This window comes from Parus major, chromosome 3 (assembly GCF_001522545.3).
Source record: "Parus major isolate Abel chromosome 3, Parus_major1.1, whole genome shotgun sequence".
NCBI lineage: Eukaryota > Metazoa > Chordata > Aves > Passeriformes > Paridae > Parus > Parus major.
The window spans coordinates 89710885-89731406 of NC_031770.1; the positions used below are offsets into that span (position 1 = coordinate 89710885).

Consider the following 20522-nt stretch of genomic DNA (forward strand, 5'->3'; position numbering starts at 1 on the left):
GAGAATATCCTGATATCACATGACTTGTGCCCAGAACAACCACAGCATCAACACAGTCATAAGCTCAGTTTAACCAGAAACTACAAAAATGGGAAGCAACTAATATATCATGTTATTAAATGGAATTCATCTCCATGGTGGGTATGAAATATGAACTGTACACATTAAACAAACAGTATTATCCTTATTGGATATCATAGTAAAGAACCATGCTGAGATTTTGGTATCAAGTATCATGCAGAGCCAAATATAGCTTAACAAGATGTGCCCACACACGGATTTCCTCAATAGATGCCACAGCAAAACCCATCACGCCCCAGTTCACAAAGCAATGGATCTCAGCTCCAAGAGCTGAATCAGCAAACAGAACTGGAATAATCTATCTACCAATAATATATATAAAAAAACATTTAATTCTCCTGTTGCACTCACACTTCCATATTTTCCACAGTTTTGAGTCTCTGGGACTTGGACACAACACCAAACTACAATGTTATGGACCACTTCCACAGAAGACCACACCATCTGAGTGCCCTTACCTGCTGCCAGCTGGAAAGTCACTACAGACAGTCAGGGCAAAGCTGCCAGCACAGAGCAACTACCAATGCTATGGGCTTGCAGGACCAAGTCCTTGGTACACACATGCCATGGAAGCAAGAGGAACAGGAGAAAACCCTGCCAGCCTTTGATCACAAACAGACAGCAACTCCCAGGTAGACACAGCAGTACAAGATCCTCTCCTACAAAAGCAATGGGGTCAGCCTGCACCAGAGAAAGGGGTGGACAGCAAGACAGTTCAAATGACACTCCCAAATCTCGGAAGGATGGGAAAGCCACTCCAGTGCCTAATGCCTAGTATCCCAGCTCACAGTCATTTTCTTTTTATGCAAAAAGAGCTGAGTGAAACAAGCCACTGACAACCTGTCAATGGCTGTGAAAGGTGCATGACATTAAGGAAAAAAAACCTGGCTTCCACAGCACACCTGTTAAGAGAAAGTGTGTGCAGGATAGAAATTTCTTTCAAATAAGAATACAACAGTTAACACCTTCTGGGCATCTTAAGGAATACGTAATATCATGAGAAAAACACATCAGTGGAGTTTGGAGGATTTCATATTTGTCAAACCCCTCCTCTTGAAGAAGAGGGATACTAAGAAGGATTGCACCACCTCCTCAAGAACACAGCATACATACATAGTATACAAAATCCTGAATATCAGCATGCATTAAATTAACTACAGAACCTTTATGCATTGCCCCTCCTGTCTAGAAGAACCTACAGAACAAGAAAAGCCATTAACATTTTAATGAACCCAGGATGGCAGGGCCCTAAGCTTTAAGAATTTGGCCTCTAGGGGTTGTGCAAGAAGAAAAGGGGGGATGAAGACACTGAAGGAAATCTCTGGAGGATAAGGAGCATGGGTAGCAACCTGCTACAACTCACAGGGATCTGAAACACAGGGCATGCCTTTGGAAGAAAGGGAAACTTAATGAAGTGGCAGTCCAGGCACCAGGAAAGAACTGCAGAAATTCAAGCACATCTTTCTATCTTTGGAGACTGCACTTTATGAATCACAGGGTCTTTCAGGGCTTACCTGAGAGAATGTCCAAGTGCTGTGGGAAAAAAAATAGCACACAGGCACTTCTGACTGTGCTTAGAGCAGAACCTTCCCCTTCATCATGCAGAGCAAAGACTTGCACTGGAGCTCAATGCAAAGCACCTGAGCCCTACCCAAACTTCAGGATCATGAGGCAAGAATGCTTCAGTGACCCAGTGTCTTCACAGAATTCACCCCTGATATGACAATCCAGGAAAAGATTTAATCAACCTTGGGGAGTCTGAGGGAACCAGCAGTAACTTCAGACACACAGCAGGTGAGTATTGCAGAAGATTCCTCAGGGAACGCTCCTGAGTTTCAGACATACCTTGCCAGCAAGTCAAAAGCTCAGGCAGCCACTGTTGAAATCCTACAAGCCTGTTTTCTCTAGCCTTAGAATGAGTACACAAGCTTTTGAACAACTTGATACCAAGAGGCAGAGATAAACTGGATTGCCAATTAATCTTCAAAGTGTTCACCATCACTATGCTGTTTTCTTAGCACAGCTTCTCTGCCCTCTTATATTCCAGTCCTGGGTTCATTCTTTCAACCTTAGCACAAATAACAGCCTCAGCCAGACTAGAAAAGCACAGTAGGGATGCTTCCTAGGAAAATCTGCATGAACATGTGGGCCTTGCAGTGAATGAGAAATAGAATCAACATGCAAATACACTAGGAAAAGTTTAAGAAGTTTAACAAGGCTGCTAGCCTTCCCAAATCCTTTTCCTTCTGCACCACTGAGGCCATCCTTACCCTCCCCAGACTCCTCTCACATACACAGGGAGCATCAAATTTACTTCTCCTTAGAAGGATTTTTGTAGTTCTAGAGTCACTTATTGACCAAGAAACTGCTTAAAGAATTAATTATTGTAGCACATTTTTAACATATATACTAGCATGTCTTGGGCATTTTAAAACCCCTGAGAATTTAAGAGAGACACTTTCAGAGTTTCCCTGTGGACCCTTCCCAAGTGTCTACAAAGCAGGGCTACTTATACAGCACAAAACCTGTGAGGCACAGGTATACAGAGCTACCTCCAAAATCAGGAGACTGATCCCTCCTCTAGATTCAACACCTCACAGCTGCTCCAAGCACAGCTGGCCACCACAGCTTGTAAGAGCACCCAATCCACCCATACAATATACCCACCATCTCACATGGCCTCAAAGATCATATACTGGCCAAAGAGTTATCAAGTAGGAGAAAGGAAGACACATTACCATTTTATTACGGCAGAAATGGAAGTATTCTGTTTATTCAAAACCCTTTCCTCATTCTGTGATGAGAGGTTGAGATAGAAAAAGCTGTTCCTGTGCAGAGAACATTAAATGAATTTACATCTGCGTTTTAAAACTCTTGAGGAAACAGAATGGCCAGGACCGAAGGCAATTAGTGCACCAAGCCAGACAGCTAGAACAACGAAAAACACAGAACAATGATCTCTTATTTCCCAAGCTCAGATGTCACCATCACACTTTCCTATTCATGCAGCACACTGCATTTCGAAAAGCAGGGCTGTTTTTCTCTGCCTGAAAGGAACAAGAAGAGTTCCTTTTTTTTCCCCCCTAAGTAGTTTTGGGCAGAACAACAACAAAATCTTTTGGAGTGCAAACCACTGAACAGGACAAACCTGTAGCAGTTTTAGAACAAGACATACTGGAAGGTGGGTTCAAAATACAAAGCTAACATATTAAAATACTGCAAATCTCAAAAACCCTTTGTGAGAATTCCCCCTGCAGCATCCCAGATGGTGTGTGTTTTGCCTTTTGATTTGGAGACCCATGACACAATGATAAAACACCCAAAAAGTAGAAAGTAAGACTAGTTATCTTCTGCCACAGCCCACCTGCACCACATTGCACGCTGCATTTTTAATTTCAAGAGTCAAGTCATGCAGTAACTGTGACATAACTAAGCAGAGGGAAATGGTACCAGTCACCTTCTGCAATGAACCACAGAGAAAAGAAAGCAATGCAATAAAATGGGTAATTAACACTGAACCCTGGATATAGGAAAACAACTGCTCCCTGCCACCTGCATTAGTTGAACCCATCACTGGAAAAATTACTTCCCTGTGCAGTAACTTCTAATGGCACACGCATCTACCCAGCCATAAACATTCACACCATCTGCTCTTGTTACAGTTGAGTTCTCAAGCCAGCTTCCAAGTCAGGCTGACAAGAGTTCACATGGCTCTTATCCACCAGCTCTATTCCAACTAGTTATTCATTTGCAAAGAGAATTACTAAGCCAACAGAGAGTTTCTTTTTGTATAAGGTCTGTCACTGACAGCACCCAGCTCAGCCAAACTCAGTAGCCAAATACCACATCAATGTTCATGAATTTCTAAAACGTTTTAACTAATCTGTCTCTTCAGTCTCTGTTTCTTTTTCCAGTTTTCTTTTCTTAAAAGGTTTTCCAAATGTGCATAAAATTATATGGTTCACAGAAATTTTTCAGCAATTGCCTGGAGACTCATCATGCTTCATCAATTATATTATCAGATAAAGATAGAATTTAAAGCACCAAACAAATAAAGGAAATATGCTATAGAAAGGTGAAGTACCAATATTCTTCAGTCGATGTTAAGTTAAACCATAAAGAAAAAAGCCCCCCCCTGTTACACTAAGATTTTTCCTGAATATTCAATTACAGCCCTCATTTATTTACAAGGTTACACAACCTTGATCGCTCCCACCCCTTCCATCACAGCTGAGAGAGCATTTTGTGCACATCCGCTGCATGTAAGGAGGCAAAAATAGCTGACAGTTGCTCTAATTTGGTAACACAGATTCACTGGTTTTAGATCACTGGGTCATAAGGCTGCTTAAAGGTGACCCAACAGCCCCTGAACCTCTTGTAGAACTAGTAAGTTCACCAGGCCACAGAAAAAGAAATGTTTTCACTCCATCACCGTGCAGGACAATATATGAAGCAAGCATTGCAAGCAAACAATAAACCCATCTTGTTTCCAATAACACATTTTAGAAGATAGCTTCTTCCAGCATTTTCTGAATTTATCTGCAGTTGACACACAGACTGATTCTTCTTCCAAAAGTACAACTAGAAATACTAGCACTCTGCTTTTTGCTAATCCCAGGTAAAGAGCAGAGCAGAGATAAGAACTGGACTTCTAACCCAAAGGCAGTCTTTTTTTTGGGACAGAAAGCAGCTTTATTTTTTTCAACTTCTTTTTTTTCTTTTCCTGTTTTTATCTATCTCTAAATGCCAGGCATTTCAGAGAGCTTGGGAAAAGAAGTCAATATTGTGACAGATACACATATAAAACTAACATACAAAGCATTTTTTAAACTGGGAAAAAAAAAAGCACGCTCTCAGAAACATGAGTTCATGCAGAACTACCATCAAGCATTATTTTATTACTGTATTTTTACCACAAGCTCCCCTCTACTCTTTCCCTCCTTCCCATCTAGAACTAGAGGCAAATCCATGGATTAGACAAAAAAGTGTTCTGCATGAGGTAGATAACAATTTCTGAGACAGAAAAACCCTACTAACCCAGTTTTCTAGACCACATCATAAGACAGTATAGAATCAAATAAATTAAATGTTTGGAGCTTACCATTTCGAGACAAATCAAGTTCCACCAGCTGCATGAAATTCGCTATTTCTGGAGGGAGCCGTTGGATTTCATTATCGCTAAGTCCAAGTTTCCGTAACTTCACAAGCTGGAAGAAAGGCTGAAAGAAAGAAAAAAATCACATTTCAGAAAATATTCACATAACTCACATATAGTCATATGATAAATGATGATAAATGATGAATGTTGATGTGATTATGATAAATTATGAGGAATAACTGGAAACACTTTTAAAATGTAAACTAATTAAAGCTGTTGTATGGCATTAATTATGTAGATCATCTCTGCACCTGTATCAGAATGAACATTTTGTTTTAATTTTCACATGCAAACAAACTATAACCTGTGTTTTAGCTAAAATTAAGATATATAAAAAATAATCTCTAATGCTTGCTGTTAAAGGTCATTGCAGATAACAGGATGCAAAATCCAGGGTGCCAGCTTCAAGTCATTAATGGGGCAAAGCTACCAAGCAGAGTAATTAAAAACATCCTAATTACTCACCAGGGCTCATTAGGAAGTTAATGCAGAGGGACACTTCTAAAGAACAAGATCCAGAAAACTGACAAAGAGGGACTGACTGGTTCTTCACCAGTGAACACCAAAACCAAGTAGGTTACTGAGCCAGCCTCCCTCAGGAAGGCTTCCTTTCCAGCCTCAAACACCCTCTGTCCTACAGCCCAGTTTCAGAAGGACTAATGGAAGTTGGGCAAGATTTCAGGTGTTCTTTGCTTGAGGAAAAGCCTAGCCCAGCCCTGTCCACAGTGAGAACACAGGCACACAATGCAGACAGGATGCTAACACCCCGGCTATGGGCTCAACTCTGGCAGCCCCCAAGACAAAATAACAACCAAACAGGCCAAGCTGAAAGTCAGGTCAACTCCAGGCACTGGGAGGAGCTGGTGACTGAAAGAGAAAAATGATCATTTAAATCCCATTGAGATGTAGGCATTCCTGAGGAAGTTGTGGAGCTCTTACTGCAACTTTCCTTTCTTCTACACAGGCCTTTCAAGGAGAGTGACTGCAAGGGGTGAGGATTTGTGCAGAATGAAATTACTTCACATACAAGTCATCTTGATTAAAACTGCACAGACTCCTCCAATTCTGAGTGAGCTGTGTGTCCCTGGAGTGCACAGGGAGTTTGACCCAGCAGTCAAACACGTGCATCCCACCCACTCTCAGCATGTGTGCCTGCCTGCACCCCCATGGTTTTGCCCCTTTTTTGATACAAAAAGGAGCAGTAAGGCATCTTACTAGGACACAAGACAAAAACAGCTTCATTAATCTGTATTGCAATACAGGTTTTCAATCTTATTTTGAGTGTCTTGTGGTCACGATCATAAATCAGGTTTTTAAGTGTAGTTTTGCACTTCTGCACCAATCTTTCAATATACACTGTCACAGAAAAACAAAACACAACTGAAACGAATGCATTTTCCCTCAAAAACATGGGTTCCTTTTAGGGGATAAGAAGGATAGAGCTTTAAAAAGTTTATAAACACTTGACAGTAAAAGATGCACCAGATCTGAATATGGAATTTCAAAGGCATTTTTGAGTCATAAGACACTCCTCTACCCTCTCCCCATATTAAAAGTGTTTTATAACAGAGTTGAAATTTGAAGATGAAGGTAAAATCCTCTCTAATTCCATATTTCTAGCTCCCTAAAAACTTATATTCCAATTAAAATAGCCACAAATGCTTTTTAATCCTTCATTGTCCTCAAAAGATCCATAACTGCCTTTTCATATCATTACCATTCTTACCTTAAAACAAATGTAGCCCTTTCTCTAAATATTTATTAATATGACTAAACCAAGAATCCATCAAAAGCTTGGAAAAGCACTTAAAAGACACTTTTGTGAAAACATAGCAGGAGTACGCTTTGCAGAAGAGATCCCAATCTGTCCTAACACTCCAAAACAAATACTTGCCAAAATGTGTTCCTCAAAGCAGTTTGTAGCTGCTAAACTGTATGTCAGTTATAAATATTGATGTTCTACTACAAATCTTATCCTGAGCAACAGTTGTCCCTGACAGATATTCAATGGCAAGTGAGCAAAGACAGAAGACACATGGTTAAAAGACAGAATAGTCATCAAAAGCCTGTTAAGAGCTGGATATCCCTAGGAAGGTTTGAGAGCCTTCACAGTACCATGTTGTAAGAGCAGTTCATATTTATTAAATGTGCAGAGCACATGGGCAACGAGCAGTATTACACAATATTTAAAGACATTCCTGTTTCTTTAGTTGACAACTACTTAAAAGAAAAATTAACTGGAAGCTTTATTTTCCATCTGCATAACAATTTTTAATGAATGACACCATTTCCTAGATAAAATCAAACTGCAGTTACACAAATAACATTTCTTTGAACTTCTGTTTGTTTGGGTTTTTTTTCCTTTAAACTACAGGACTCAATCACTCTTGCATGTTTAGTGCATCCTACTCCCATTTCAGTAAGTGTTCTTCCTTTATCTAAGACACATCATTAGCACTCTGAAGCTCTGATGGAGAGACAACTCCTTTTGGCCATATATGTTTTACCTTTCAAAAAGGCCACAGGGAACAAAGAGAATTAAAAGCTTACTCAATAGAGTTCAACAACCATAAACATATATATATGTATATGTACATATGTGCATAAATACCTGCAATTTTTTAAATACATGCCAATCCTAATTTGATGTATCTAACACAGTTCTGCCTCTATTTGATTAGCTCTGACACAATCCAAAGTGCAATGGGGTTGTTGGCCAGAGCAGCGTATCCACCCAGCACGCTCTAATAGCTGGTTTTGATTGCACACCCAACGCCTCTATGAGAATCTTGCCAACACTTGTAATGCTGCTTAGTTTAGCCAGCCTAATTAATAGTGCCTCAATGAGAAAAATAATGCCATGAGCATAAGCACTGAAGTAGCCTATTGCTATAAACTTGCTATTCAGTAACAGCTGACCCTCAACTGAAACTTCTCCTGCTATGAAAGAATTATAGAGGCTTCTATGATATGGATTTTCTAAGAACATACATCTTGAACAGATCCCTTCTCTCAATGGAAAACCAAGCCTCTCTCACCCAGGCACATATTTTAAAAAAAACTTCATTCTGACAAAATTGGGTCGATGTCAGCCGACTGAAGAAAAAAAGTAACAGAAGTGCATGACTCACTGAAAAGTATAAACAGACAGTGTGATCCCACAGCCCTCATTTTTTATGTCTTTCTTTTTTTAAGAATACCACTACAACTGGCACTCAATTCTAGGGAAAAAAAGAGTTAAGAGCAATTAAGCCAAACCAGTAGGATATTTTCTTCCCTGCAAGTGGCCAAGACAATGTATCTCTGTGTTTCTTTCAATGGTTCTCTCCTGAAACAAAAAATAATCATGCCTGAGAGTTTTCCCTGAAAACTGAGCACCTTAGCTGATGGGAATAAAAAAACCCATAAATGGAAATACATAAAAGCAACAACAGAAGTAAAACATGCAGGAGGGAACAAAGACATATTTGCAGCTACTGCTGTTTAAGGGGAGAAGCAACTTTTCAGCAACATCTGAGCTGCTAGAGCCTTTGCAGTGCTAGAGACATGTCACACTCCAAACCCATCCAGCACAGGATACATAACTAAAAAACTAAAATGTAACTAAATGTTTACTGTGTTAAACAAAACATTTCCAAAAAAAGGCTACTACTAGCACTGAAGAGAATTAAAATTAGAACCTTTATGAATGCACTGCCTAATTCTCACAAGGGGCTAGCATTACCAGTAGAAATTAGAATGAGAAGTAAAGGAGAAATAAAACTGCAAATTAACTTGTTTCATGGATACATACACACCAGATAGGATGAGGTTTTGGTGGTTTTTCTCTTCAGGTTGTTTGGTTGGGTTTTTTTGCAGGCACTTGAGCTGTTGCTGACAAGATTAACAATTTGTAAGCATTTGCTCTTATGTCAAATTTCCCTCAGATGCCAATATGGATTTTCCACATACACATGCTGCCTCAGCTTTTAAGGCTTCTTCAGGCAATTACATTATTATAATAAAATTCATTAAGTAAGCTGTAAGACAGAGTATGTTATTAGATTCTGTTTCTTAAGTACGTACATCTGTATTTATTTCTCCTATTATCCAAACTTACAAATGACCAACTAAAGGTTATCTGTGCTTTAGAATTAAGTGGCACATATTAATTTGAACAGAGTTTAATTTTTAAATGCATTCTTGTTTCAAATCTTACTTTAGGCTCCATTTTCTTCTCCTCCATTGTAAACAAAAATCAATGGGGACACCATTTCATCTGTTTACTTCCTATCACCAGCTATGTGTCCTCCTCCAGTATTCAGGTAAGGGAAATTGCAGTCAATCCTTCCACACATTTTTTCTACTGCCTCAGAAAGATCCTTTTCTGAGGTCTTTCTTCAGGCAAGCACAAGTAGAAGAGGTAATTTTGCTAAACAAAGCAATAAACAAGAGATAAGGCATCAAATACATGAAAAAACCTTGCAACATAGCTGCTTCCCAACAAGGTCCCTAGTCCCCTGCTTTCGGCCCCTAGAAGTTACCATTCTGTCTGTATTGTTGCACGGCTTCAGTGAGAGCAGAGGAAGCCCAACTCACTTTAGGTGAATGCACTGCTGGGTGGTCAGGACACCATGAGGAAAACAAGGATTAAATCCCATAATGAAGCAGCACCACTGAATTCAAGCATTCTGCTTCCTCAGAATGGGTTTAATAACCAGGCTCTGCCACAAGCATATATGCACATTCCCCATCTGCCTGAAGGGCAAAGGTAAAGAGGGAAGGGTGATCTTTTCCTCATTCCTCTCCGCTTTTGTGGAAGTCATCAACAAAATGGCCTTTGACAGACTATCAGTAGGGACCACTCAGTGCTAAGGATTCCAAGAAGATTGGACAATGCCCTACACTCACCAACGAGTGGGATGTCAAACATCACTCCTACTCTGGTCAGCCAGTGGACATACCAGTCTGGAGCTCTCAGCAACCTGTAATGCACTCCACTCGAGCCACAAGACATCCACCCTCAGTTGGAATCCACAACTAACTTGTGAGCAAAAACCTCTTTCTAGGATGCAATCCTGTACATCATTGTCTTAAAATCCAACCCAGAGACTTCTGCCAGTTAACACAGGTGGGAGCACTGAGGAAAACCAGCAAGAGCACAGAAAACAGACACCTTTCCTGTAGAAGCACATCCGAACTAGCTGCACAATAAAACGCTGAGGAAGATGAATCCTACCCTGCATTCATGAAGTGTGAAAAGAGATCTCAGCAGACTCCAGTGAAGCCTAGCATGGGCATTATCAGTTTGGAATCTCCCACAAAGCCTACTAGCAACATCAGGACCCCTCAAGTCACTCTGTCCGCTTTCACCTGCAAGCAGACAGCTGGCAAGGGCAACACGGTTTCACAAATATGGATCCCACATGATCCTTTGGGCACAACACACTTTAATTTTCAAATAAAATATTCCCTGAGATACTGAGACAATTTCTTAGGGCGGGGACAAACTCATGGTGCAGTACAGCAGGGTCATTATGCAATTGAATCAAAGAAGCAGCTAATGGATTTCCTCTACAGCCATGAAGAGATGCAGCAGCAGCAGCTGGTGATGGACAGCAGCACACAGACCTCTGCCCACCCGTTTCGTGGCAAGTTGGCAAATGGACAAGTACTCCATGCAGCTGAGGTTTCTAATTCTGTCTTCACATTCGCCATGAGCAAAACCAGAACTGTTACATACATCTGGCAACAGGACATTTGGCATCATGGAAGATTGATTCACACACACCCAACCATGTATGCAGAATATATTCAAGCTGTACTTTGGTCTCTCAACGTAGTACTACCAACTTTGTCATCACGAATATTAATGAAAGACATCATGGAAGCAGACATACAAGCAGGAGTCCATACAAAACTTTAACAAAATTGCTGTATTTCACAACAAGAGAAAAATATTAATGAAAGATCATAGTTCATGGACACATATCCTAAACAGAACCAGATGCTCCAACTGTTGTCTCTCCCTCCAATGGGAACTTGAAATTAAAGCCCAGCAGAAAGATCACCCAGGCAGGAAGGGCTTTGGGAGAAGGCCTACAGAAGACAGAGCAAAAGTGATACCAATGCCTCGCTGAAGTTGGTATTCAGCATCAACCTGCTATGCTTCTGACACTCTATTTTCAAAGCATCTGCCATTTTCTGAACCATTGACAAGGATGGGCCAATTGCAGGTCCTAGTCTCAGTTGTTACCACCCCTTTTAAAAAGCAAATAGGGGATGACAATTCACTCTCAAAAACCAATATACTGCAGCACTAAATCAAAATGCTGTGCTACCAAGCAGCACCTTGACCAGGTTGTTCTCATCCTGTTCCTGGCAGGCAAGGATTTACTTTCTCTTTTATGTTAATTAAGTAGAAGCAACAAAGGTTAAAGAGCACTCCATGCTAAAGCTGTTTGTTAGAGCACAGTGGTGAGAGGGACTACCTTTGCCTTTAAGAGAGGCCAGAAAACATCTACTACAATGAAATACAGATTCATTGCAGTTAAATGCATTTGCCATTTGGAAAAAAAATAAACAACCAACCAAAGCCCACATTAATCTCTCTAATTCTAGCATGAATTTTTCCAGTATACAAGGCTGTTGGCAGGAGGTAATGTCTTTTTTTAGACAAACTGATATAATTAGAAAAATAACATCATGCATAATCATAAAATTTATTTTAGAGGTACACATGTATAATTTCTGCCCACAAACCTTGTCTAAACTATGTACAAAACAAAGAGAAGGGAATGCTAGCAGTTTACTAAAAAAGTACACACCTTACAAAAAAGAAAAAAAAAAAGTTAAAAGGTATTGAAACATTACTTAATTACTTTCTTCCAATTCAGGTCAAAAGTCTAGAGTTGAGCTGTTACTACAAAAAATTGTCATTAGAAAATATTTCAAAACTGCCACTAGAAAATATTTCAAACCAAGCAGACTTCATAAAACTTCTGAACAATTTCAGGGACATTAACAAGGAAGATAATGATTTACCTTAGTTTAGGAAACAGAGACTAAGTTCTTCCTCTGTTCCCATCAGACTGTGGTCTTTCATATTTGATGTCGAAAGGTAAAGTACTGCTTCAAGTCTGAAGCCATACAGAAAAATCTGGAAACTAGGAGGAGAAAACCTAGATATACTTATCTGGTAATAAACTTCTTTGCAGTCTTCAACACAGAGCTCTATGTTTAGAGATATGTTAATATAAGGATCCAATGCTGCTTCTCTACAAACCATTATGGATTTTAATAATTAAAGCATATATTGTGTGATAATACTAAGTGACTATATTCACAATAGATTACAAAAGGTAACATATTTTCAAGATACTGAAGTTGTAAAGCTGCAGGTGTTCTTAGCAAGTATTTTAAATAGCATTTGTCATGCTAAAAAATTCTTAAACTTTCAGTAAAACTACTTTTACTGTGTGTATGCAGTCTGCTTCAGCCTCACCCACTGGCACAGTTCTCTCTCTGATGCTAACTGTAAATACATGCTTGTTCAAATCATACAGTGGTATTTCTTTAAAGATTTACAGCACGATGTGCAGAAACACCGTGACACTATCAATGTAGAAATTAAAACAACTAAACATTTGAGGGTGAATAAACTGTGAAAACTACAGCAATTCAACCTGTATCATTAAAAACACCCAAGTTAAAGACAGGCAAGATTTTTGATATGTCCCCTACAGAATCATTCAACAGTTGAGGTTGGAAGGGGCTCTAGAAATCACCTAGTGCACCCCCATGGGTCACCTAGAACCATGTACAGTCAGATTTACAGCATCTTCATGGACAGAGATTGCACAACCTCTCTCGACAATCTCTGCCAGTCTTTGACCATCCTCACAGTAAAAATGTATTTTCATATTTGCCCACTGCTTCTTGGAAGGTCACAGGGCACCCCAAGCAAGGTTTTGTGCTGATTAACACATATTTATACGCAACCATGAGCCTTTTTCTTCTCAAGGCTGAATGAACTACTCCAGCTCTTTAAGCCTTCTCTCCTGAGAGATGCTCCAAGCCCTTGACAGTCTCTGTGGCCCCCACAGTGTATGTCCAGTATGCCCATGCCTCTTCTTTTGGGATACCCAGCACTAGACAAAGCAGTCCAGGTCTGTTTCCCCAGTGCTAGCCAGAGGATGAGGATCACCTGCTGGCAGTACTTTGTGTTACACAGCCCAGGTTACTGTTGGTTCTCTCTGTCCTGAAGGAGCACTGCTGACTGATGGCCAAGCTGTCCACCAGGTTACCCACGGCCTTTTACTGGAAGACTCTTTTCCAGATGGTTGGCCCTCAGCCTACACTGGAGAACTGGGTTATTTCTCTCCAGGTGCAGGTGTATTCCTCTTAACTGAGCTTCATGACATTCCTCTCTGCCTGTTTCTCCAGCCTCTCCCTGTCCTGCTGAATGGCAGCATAAACATCTTTTTTACCAACCTCTTACAAGCAGAATCCTAAACATACCAAAGTTTGTTTTCTCAAGATGCTGTTTATTGTCCTGTTCCTTCCTCTCAGAACCCTGAACCCCACCACCTCATGGTCACTACAGCCAAGATGGCCAAGGTCACTACAGCTACTGCAACCCTGATCTTCTCATCTCAGCCTGTCTTTTCTTGTTTTCAAGTACGAGGTCCAACAGATCACCTCTGTCCATTAAATCCTTGAGCACCTGCATTAGGAAGCCATTAACACACTTCAGAAAACTCCTGGATTGCTTATGTCCTTCCAGGTGTCATGTTGTTCAAGACCCATGTGAGGACCTGAGCCTGCCAACATGGGACTTCTTCCAGTTATCTGAAGAAGGCATCATCTACTACTTCATTCTGATCAAGCAGTCTACAGCAGACACCCAAAACAATGTCATCCCCTAATCCCAACCTGCTCTCATTTGTCCTGTCATCCATCCCAAAGCAAAAACTCACATATCCCTGCTGCTCTCTCATCCGAAGGGATACTCCCCATCCTTGCCTTCCTGGTCTGTCCTTAAAGAGCCTGTGCTCATCTACTGCCATGTGAGATATCCCACCACATCTCTCCAAACCCAAGGAGAGCTATGCATTTAAAAATAAAAAAAGGAAATAAAGTTCCTATTTATGTACAACTTAAGCAGCCATAAACACGAATTTAAAGAGAGGTATAGTAAAATAATCATGTCTTGCCACAGATTACTGGCCACTGACCAAACAAGTGTCTTTAAGGCTTATGGTTGCAAAATGATAGAAACAATGACAGAACAGTGAAATTCAGCCCAGAACAGGTTTTCTCCTGAGACAAAGGTGTGGTATGGGAAGAACAGAGGGACTGCTTCTTAAGGAGCTTTCACATGATTTTGGTAAGATAACAGGACCCTGGATTTCAACACCATACATAACAGAGACACCAACAGTGCTGAATGCCAAGCAGCAGCAGACCAGCAGCATTTCTAGCAAAGAAACTGGGGCACAGGAAGAGGCCAGGGTTTAACCAGGTCTCTTGGGAAAAGGGTCTCACTTCTATCTAGTAACTCTACAGAGAAGCTTTAGTATATAACACCAAGAAGAAAAATTACAGATGACAGATACAATTTGTAAGCTCAGAAATGCAAAATGATTCAGAGCTGGACTACTTCAGGTTTACAAATGCTACATAAAAATCATTCCTCAAAGGAAAAAAAAAAAGTTCCTCAGACTCTTAGGCTAATCTAAGTGCATAGAATTATTTTTTTATTATTTTTTTTCCACTGGAGTTTTTCCATAAACAACATCTGCTAGAAGTACCATGGGAAAGTGGTCTTTATTCTTTGAGTTAAAGAACTAAGCAGCAGCAAGACAAAACAGCAGCAAAACAAGAGTTATAAGCTATTTTCACCACCCACAAATGCAAAGAATGCTGTGATTTAATACAAAGGCCAAAATATAATACTGCATTCAAGGGTTCCTAAGTTGTTTTTTTTTTAAATCACTGTAAAAATAAAAATACAGGGATTCAGTTTTGTACTGCAAATTTGAGTCACGGAGAAATTAAGCTGACAGGATGTATTTGCCCTTAAATTCTAATGTACGGGAGTAGAAAACAACATTTCATCAACTACAGACTGATCTATAGAATTGAAAGCATTTTATTTTTATCTGATGCTTTTCATTAGAAAAGCTATTGAAACGCATCATGCAGAATGTGTTATTTTCTTCTATCAAAGCAATTTGCCAGAAAGCCTACTCTTCAGTGAAGAATAGTTTTTGACGTGCAGCAAATGATATACTACACATTACAGCTTGAGCTGAAAAATTCTTCAAGTTTTCACTCCCAAGGAAAATAAAAATGCTACAGGTTTAGAAAAAAACACACAAACTACATTTTTAAGTCACTCTATGCACACTGGCAACCACTTACATTTTTTTCCAATAAAATCAGATACACAAAATAATCAACAGAAAGCACTTGGGATCCAACACAGGGGAAGGAATTATTTAAGCAAGTTAAGAGCTACACTTTATCACCAGCTCTATACATAGCCCATCCTCTTCAGACCAAAGGGTGCAGCTCTTTAATTTGTCTTGTAAAACAGAAGTGGCGAGAAGCATGCTGACAGCTAGAAATTGCTGTTCTGTGGGAAAACAGCCACATCTGCTGAGAAAGGCTTCAGAGAGACTTCATTATTGTGGAAAACCACCAGCAGCTTAATAGTATACAGCTTGCTCCTCCAGCACATCCCACCAGGCTGGCTTATCCTGCAAGAAGGGCAAGAGCAGAGGAGGGAACCTGAGAGGCAGCAGAAAGGAAGGGGAAAGAGCAGAAGTACAAAGAAAAGAGATGTTCGCAAGGGCAGTCAAGAAGCCAGCACAGAAGGGACAGGAGAGGAAGCAAAGCGTCAGAAACAGACGGCAGACAGAGTGCTCTAGGTTGGAGGAAATAAGCAAGATCCTGGAACATGAGGGACGGGGGAGGATGGGAAAGTATGAACATGCAGGGTGAGGAGTCTGAGACACCAGTGGTAATGACAGAAAAAGGTCGCTGTCAACATAAGCACAAGTTCTGTATCACGTAACTGGGGAATGGAGTGAAGAAGGGCCCAGGGATCCAGCAGAGCAGCTAAGAAGGAAAGCTTGACAAAGATTCACTTACTGACATGGGAAACCAAATGCGCAGCAGTAAAATTATATAAAAAGCTTTTAAATTACTCTACAAATAAAAATTATTACCCTGTATTCTTGAAATGCTGACAGATAGAGCTTGGTGAAAAAATGGTATTTGTAGGGAAAAGGGAGTCAGAGAAACAGTTCTTTTTTAATATTAAATTAATATTTTCCACATATTAATGCACAAGGAAGCAAACATGGGGAAGAGTAGAAATAATGGGGGCAATGACATCCACCTATCTCTGCTTCTCAGACATTTCAGGTGTTTTCCAGATGAATCTTTCCTACCCTCTCCCCTTAGAAAAAGGTGAAGAGTTCTACCACACATTTTGGTCAGCTTGCATTACAAAAATAAAACTAGCAACGTAATTCCCTCAACATGATTCAAGCTAATTTCTTGTTTTACCTGAGGATACTTCACATGACTCTCATAATATATAATTCACCAATAGTGCTGGGTCCTTCTGCTAGTCCTTTTCCTTCAAGACACTACAATAATTCTCTAAGTTGTCTTCTATATTTTGAAAGGATTTTTATGTGTGTTTTTTTCTGTTGGGTTTTTTCATTAACACCCTAACATACGCCACGTTCTACCAGCTCATTCTAGAATAAGGGAGGTTTTAAGTATGCTAGGAAAGACTGCAAATTAAACAAAGCCTATGACTACTTCTGTATCTCAAAATGGAGATATTAGGATGTATTAGAGTATATTCTTCTACTGATATATTGGATCAAACCAACCAAAGAACACCTTTTATTGCTACTTGATAGAAATGGGGACAGAGAGAACCGGGGAGAAGGGGGAAAGCGTGTGCATCCAACACAAATTGCCTCACCAGCTTGAGAGAAATGCAGCAGGTCCACATACTTCATCATGCCACTTGCTGATATTTATCTCCCTCAGAAAACTTTTCATTTGGAGGGAGGAAAAAACAAATATGCAAGTGGATGGAAAGTGGATATCTAGAAATAAAGCCATCATCACTGTCTGACTTGTAGCAATGGCAAAGCTGGTAAAAGAACTCACCAATATCTACTCAATTTCAGAGAAGCATCAGACCTCGTGCCTGCTGTAATAGACCTTTCAGAGAACAGCTGCCCACACTGGGAAAAGGAGTCTGAACTACCTGTGTGCACAATGAAGAGCTGAGCAGCAGAGCTGGGGTTTCCTCCTCCACCATCCACAGCAACTTCTGCTGCAAGTGACAGAGCTTACAGGGCGATTCTTCTTCACTGTGCAAGGTGAGGCTTTACAGCAGCAATTTCCTAAGGGGCATCACAACCATCTCAGCAACACAAACACCTTATCAGTGCTAAGGGATTATATTATGGCATCAGCACAGCATACAGGTGATTCACCAGGAATTGGCACAGATCACTGTGAACTTCAGGACTTCATCAAGCACTGAAAAACACCTAACCAACCAGCCACTGAGAGTTACACAATTCTTCTGACTTGTTTAAGCTTCAACCGAGCCCAAATCTAGCTTTGTTGTTACTGCCTTTACATAGGTAGAAAAGAAACTTAATGGAGATAAGGTCAGACTAATACAATGAGTTACACTAAATCAAGGATGTAACAACCACTTTTATCTGTTCTGGCCTAACAGTTTGTTAATTACACTCTCTGATGATTTCCCCCATGTTTTCTCTATCAGAGGTATGGTCTACCCAGGCTTTTTGCACTGATTTCCAATTCTGTATCTGTACTTTGCATTGACACTACCCTTTTCATATAACAGGAATGAGCAATGTATGCTGTAGCTACCTCCCACTGAGAGATCTTCCATGACTCTCCTCAACCAGATTCCTAGAAGAGAACTTTTAGAACTATCTCCTGGTAGAAAAGTTGAACAGGGCTCTTCCCATCAGTTTCACCTTCAGTAGATTAGTTTCACATTCATGACTGCAGTTCTACTTTTGTACTTCTAAATTCTGCAGAGTCAACACTTACATGAGGTGATGGTGCTATATTCCACTTATCAGAAATCATTAATAAGGAACTGACAAGGGAAGTTCATAGGTTCGGGCAGGAAGCCCCAATAAAAGTGCCTCCCTGCACTGCTGACAAGGCACAAAGTACTTAGGACAGATACAAGTATGTTTCTGTGGCTGTCTTCCATCAGATTCCTCCTAGTCCAGCTAAAAACCCACAAACATATTCCTGCAGTATATTTAGGCATTCCTGTAACATGATCCATGCACATTACAAAAAAAAGGACAAAAAAAAACCTCCTTTCCAACTTTAACTTTTGCTTGATTCCACCACAATGCCAAGAAGCCTAGGTCGGTTTTTGGAGTTTTTTAACCCCCTCAGCTATTTCTTACATGTATGGGATGTAATGCATAGTCACATGTAACTAATGGGAAGCAGTGGTCTTTTGAACCATCACAGGGCAAAAAAAGGCTATTTTATATATTACAGTTCAAGGAATAGAAGAGAAAAAATAAACAGTTGCACTCTTCTTACAGAAATTAATACAACATAACACCATGAACAGACATCATCTTTACATTTGTACACAGCAACCAGTTGGTGACGGATTTATTATTTCTTTAAAAAAATCAGAGAGCTATGGCTTTCAACGGGATTTTAGTCACACGCACATTAAACACCCCTGTAACATGGTGTGTACAAGCCTGAAAGCCAACACTAAGACGAAAGGTCTAGTACAAAGGGACTCCTGAGTTTGGTCTGTGCACAAAGCCAGTAAAAACTGCTGGAAGTAAAAATAGCACCCACACACAGGCTATGTAAACCAGTTTTGCTCTACTTCAGAAGGATAAAGAGTTCAGTCACAACAAGATGCAAACTTGTGCCTAAGTTTTTCAAAAGAAAAAGCCAAATCTAACACATCAGTTCAACTGAATATTTTTACGACAGCCTGAAGGAAAACCTAGACACTACGATTACTCTTACTATGTAGAACTGAAAAAAGAGATTGTATGTGAGCGCACCAAATTTCAAAAAGGAAAAAGTAAGGCTGTTTAAGTCTGGGTATGAATAGAGTAACTTTGATTCAGGTACAAACAAAGGTGCTTTTGAAAAACCTCTGGCTAGTGACTTCAGCTTCTTGGATCCCAAGTCAGTAAGAGTACACAGAGTTTTAAGATGTAGCTTCCAGGTAACACTTCCCGTGTCAAACTCTACCAACCACAGCTCACAAAGGCTTCTGAGTTGTCCAAAGTTTAAAGAACAAACACGGGTTAAAAAGCCCGTGGGTCCTCAAGTCAGAAGTCGATCACGCCTCCCACTCCCACTGGATCTGTGGAGCCGCAGTGCCTCCCTGGAATCACTCTGCTGGAGTACCTCTGGCAAAATCTGCAAGTGCCACCTGGAGAGGCTCACTGGCAGGCACCACCTCAAGGTCTCAAAACCATATTGAATTTAAAGTGAATTCACCTTTGACAATAATACCAAAAACACAGTATGCATAAAACTCTGACTACATGCTTCAAGTGAGAAGCAAAACACTGACAAGTGTGCGGGACTTAGACGGAGACACAGAAAAGGCTTATTCGTCTCTCGTGTTTTGCACAACGAACTTTCCAGGAGCAGAAGGCAGAAACGGGAACGCGGTTATCTGCTGGAGGGTTTTGGTTTTCCCATGTAAGGAGTAGATAATATCTACTGAAAGGGGAAAAAAAGGGGAGGGCTGAATACCCTCCAAGGTCTCGTAATTCCGATGACGTGTATGTTAATCACAATATACACTCATGTCCTGCGACTCCGGCACCAACCCCCCTGCCCTCCAACAGGACCTATCCTTCCGCAAGACGCGGATCTCCAGGTTTTGCTCGCGAAAGCTCATTTCCCATCTAACTCCGGGAAAACGCTAACCTGAAACTCCGGCTCTTCCCTTAACTCCAAGGGCTGCTACCACAGACCGACGGCCCCAGGAACCCCTGACGGCCGCCTCGGCGCGGGCACCTGCCGGGGCAGCTCACCTGTCCCCCCGCTCCCACTGCCGCTCACCTTGGGCAGCTCGCGGAGCTGGTTGGCGTCCAGCAGGAGCTCCTCCAGGCTGCGGCTGTAGCGGTAGATCTCCTCGGGCACGGCGGCCAGCGAGCAGTGCCGCTTGTCGATGGACTCCACATGGCGGTTGCACCGCCACAGGGGGATGCAGTGGAAC

The 20522-nt window shown here is 40.8% G+C and overlaps 1 protein-coding gene across 1 annotated transcript in view; it reads right to left on the minus strand.

Annotated features, from left to right (window-relative positions):
* LRRC1 (leucine rich repeat containing 1) overlaps positions 1 to 20521 on the minus strand; it is a gene marked incomplete at its 5' end in the record, with an annotated part of 69866 nt that extends 49345 nt beyond the window's left edge. Inside the window, 2 exons of the mRNA XM_015620477.1 lie at positions 5183 to 5300; positions 20366 to 20521. Of these exons, the coding sequence (XP_015475963.1) occupies positions 5183 to 5300; positions 20366 to 20521 (274 nt within the window). The remainder of the gene's footprint in view (positions 1 to 5182; positions 5301 to 20365) is intronic.
* Between the last annotated feature and the right edge of the window lies 1 nt (position 20522).